At 44.7% G+C, this 3,608-nt stretch overlaps 1 protein-coding gene across 1 annotated transcript in view; it reads left to right on the top strand.

Moving 5' to 3' along the window:
- Positions 1 to 3,608, top strand: part of LOC109468912 (fibrillin-1-like) — a 58,682-nt gene that overhangs the window by 14,508 nt on the left and 40,566 nt on the right. The window contains exons 8-11 of the mRNA XM_019767293.1: positions 1,375 to 1,500; positions 2,217 to 2,342; positions 2,749 to 2,874; positions 3,309 to 3,500. Coding sequence (XP_019622852.1) covers positions 1,375 to 1,500; positions 2,217 to 2,342; positions 2,749 to 2,874; positions 3,309 to 3,500 — 570 coding nt within the window. The remainder of the gene's footprint in view (positions 1 to 1,374; positions 1,501 to 2,216; positions 2,343 to 2,748; positions 2,875 to 3,308; positions 3,501 to 3,608) is intronic.

Here is a 3,608-nt window from a genome sequence, read left to right as displayed (position 1 = left end):
TCCTATTTGCTAATAGGATGTAGGACTCGGGAGCTATAATAGGTTTGGTAACCAGGTTAATGAATACTGTCTTACAGCCACCAAAATGTCTATCTAAAAAATCAATTCTCGTCTTCTCCATTCCAGATGGTCAGTGCTCCTCTTGGCAGTTCCAATGTGACGTGGATTTTCCTACCGGGAATGACCCAAGCGCGACCGGCCCGAACCCCTCCCCGCCGGAGTGCATCGACCCTTGGCAGGTTTGCGACGGGACTCCGGACTGTTCCACGGGAGGCGATGAAGCGAACTGCGGTATGTATTTTCTAGCCTCCGCCAGGCCTTTTTCTAAGCAGTTATGGATTGTAGAGAATTACCAAACAAATGGAATGTTCAGCAAGAAATGTAACATTTGCAAAGCAAATGCATAATGTTTACCTTCGCATATGGTCTGCTCTGTCAATTCTTTCTCAAACACATTCACATACATGTATATAGTGACAGGAGTCTAAATGCCTACTATGAAATTGCAACTTTATGTAACCCAAAACCAGTTACTATGGTGACAGACGTCAACAAAAGAGACCATTGGCCAGGTCAGAGGTTAGTGTTTGGAACAGAAGAAGAAATGGAGCAAAAACAATATGTTTTCCTTCGGTAAACTCACAAGCCAGGAGAGTAAACCGTGATAAGGGTAATTCGCCACTTTACTCACCTGGCAAATCATTCTCCGAACATTCAACTGCACTTGTAGCAGATGCCTGGCGCGGCAAACTGTTCTGGCCAATTTATTAATACTTAGCCTGGTTACCAAACCTATTATAGCTCCCGAGTCCTACATCCTCTCCTATTTGCTAAGAAGATGTAGGACTCGGGAGCTATAATTGATCTGGCGCGGCAAACTGTTCTCTCCTGAAGACCAATGCAACTCCCCTGGGCCTGGCATGCTATCTCTACTCTTTCCAGCCTCTTTCCGAAGCCTGGTAGAGGCTAGTAGATGCCATACTGGAACCTCGAAGGAAACTACGGCTATTTGAACTATTGCATTATCGATCTATAACTCCCACTGCTATTCATTGTTACAGTAATGATTGTCTTTTCTCAACCCAGGCTCCACTCCAGGACCTTCGGGACAACCGCCTATGTCTCAGGGACCCTCGGGGCAACCTCCTACGTCTCCAGGACCCTCGGGACAACCGTCTTCGTCTCCAGAACCCTCGGGACAACCCCCTACGTCTCCAGGACCCTCGGGACAACCGCCTATGTCTCCAGGACCCTCGGGACAACCACCAGGACCATCGGGGCAACCACCAGGACCATCGGGACAACCCCCTATGTCTCCAGGACCCTCGGGACAACCTCCTTTCTCACCAGGACCCTCGGGACAACCCCCACCAGGAGGTCGATGCGGTCCGGGTGAGATCCCGTGCCGAACTGTCGGGATGAACTTGACCTGTGTGAATGCCAGTCTGGCATGCGATGGCATCATGGACTGCCCCTTTGGAGAGGATGAAATGCGTTGTGGTAAGGACTCTAGAGAGAATACCAAAAAGCAGTTTTTTTATGATTTTGTTAATGATCCAGTTTCTTGAGTAACTGCTTTTTGGCGTACCGTATTACCTGGATGTCAAAACCTTCATCGACGTATCTAGAGAGAATGATAAATTCACTTGCACACACACGTCTTTAAACAGTTTCAGTGGTCACAAAGAAGCAGCTATGTCGATTTAGCTGAATTGAGCTGTCACATAACAGTGACATAACATTAAGCAATCAGTTATACTTTACACTTGTAAAATTATCCCTATCTCTCTAAATACCCTATGTCACGGTCACGTGATGATGACGTAATGTAACGCCCGCCATATTGGTCGCTTAATAGTTTGGGAGGTATATTCTAAATGGAATGTAAATAATATTTTTCTTTGCCGACAATTTTATCATTTGATCTTTGACACATACTTCTGGTAAATATGAAAAAAAGGACTTGATTCCTAAACTTTCGGGTACTCACCGACACCCTGTTCTCGGTGACGGACAGGGAGTGGCGCCCCTGCCCATTGAGGAGCTGCAGACCACAACATATATATATACATACAAAACTTGCGACCACCCCAATCCAACACCCCTACCCCCACCGTGCTGGAGCCCTCAACCGATTGAGGTTAGCGCGGAAAGGGAAGAAGAAGAGAAGAAGAAGAAGTAAACATTTTAGCTGATGTTCTATTTTTTCCTTTTAGTAGAGCACTGCGGCCCTGGTGAGATCACGTGCCGGGCTTCGGGGATGGGTGTCACGTGTGTGAACGCCAGTCTGACCTGTAACATGATATGGGACTGTCCTTTCGGGGAGGACGAGAGGCATTGTGGTAAGGACCTTGACGTCACTTGTTCATACATTTTCCTTTGTTTTTTTTTTCTTGCTTGTAATAGATTATCCACACACCATGCGTTTAGCAATACTTTTGTGTGTTCAACTGTGTTCAACTTGGCAGTTACATGTTAAAGTTGTATGTTTTGTTCCATCACAAAGGTAAATGTTATCACCTATAGAGATTTCGACCAGTCACTCTGGTCTTCCTCAGTTGACTAGTCTCACTGGGTCAGTCTACTGAGGAAGACCAGAGTGACTAGTCGAAAGCTTTAGGTGAGAACATTAACCTTTGTGTTAAAAGAAAAATTTTAACTTTGAATACGTTGTGTTGTATTTTTCTATAAGTAAATTATATCAGGCTAGACCCAAAGTCTTTATCGATGAATCTCTTTAACTAAAAGGTGGTGAGTGTAGTGTAGGCGAAATCGCATGCTGGGACGGGCCAGGGAACGTGTCCTGTGTGAACGCGAGTTTCGCCTGTGATGGCATCTGGGACTGTGCTAACGGGCAGGACGAAATGCACTGTGGTAAGTAAACTTAAACAACATTTCTCTCCAGCGTTTTTCTTCATTATAAGAATATCAATATCTTTGGTATTCAACGTTTTAAGATTGTTAGGGACAACGATAATAGTTACTAAGTAAAGTATTCACTGTGTAGAATTTGCTTCTGTTCTGGAACTGGGAGTGTCCTTTCATAAATACTGACCCATACACCCGGTGGATTAGAAACCAATTAATCACCTTTTGTATATATATATAGGGTGTGCGTTTGATAGGCCCCCAAACTCCAGAACTGAAATGTCATCGCCGTGGATATTCCAAAGCACGTCATGTCTTGTTGACAAACCTGAAAGTGTGTATTTCGACCCATATATGTCATTTTAAAGATGTCATCGACGTGGGTATTCAAAAGCATTGAGAAATCTAAAAGCCTGTCTCTCTCTCTCTCTCTCTTTCAGGCAATGCAGGCTGTGAGTTTTGGGAGTACCGCTGCCGGCGAAACGTATCGTCAATGATGATGAGAAACCACAGTAGAGAAGAGATGAGGAAGATGAGGAACGGGTCCGAACCTGTGTGCATACATCTTCTAGACGTCTGTGATGGGAACAGGGACTGTCCTATGGGAGACGACGAAGCACGCTGTGATACTCGTAAGGCCTTTTTCACTTTATCAATAGCAGAATGAACAGATTTAAAAAACATTTGTGTTATTTTTTCAAGAACATTAAAAGGTAGTACCGAGGCCTTCATGAATAAAA

Source organism: Branchiostoma belcheri, unplaced genomic scaffold, assembly GCF_001625305.1.
Source record: "Branchiostoma belcheri isolate BF01 breed outbred unplaced genomic scaffold, Haploidv18h27 scaffold2, whole genome shotgun sequence".
Taxonomy (NCBI): domain Eukaryota; kingdom Metazoa; phylum Chordata; class Leptocardii; order Amphioxiformes; family Branchiostomatidae; genus Branchiostoma; species Branchiostoma belcheri.
The sequence above is the reverse complement of the archived record's forward strand: the minus strand, read 5'-3'. Positions and strand labels throughout refer to the sequence as shown.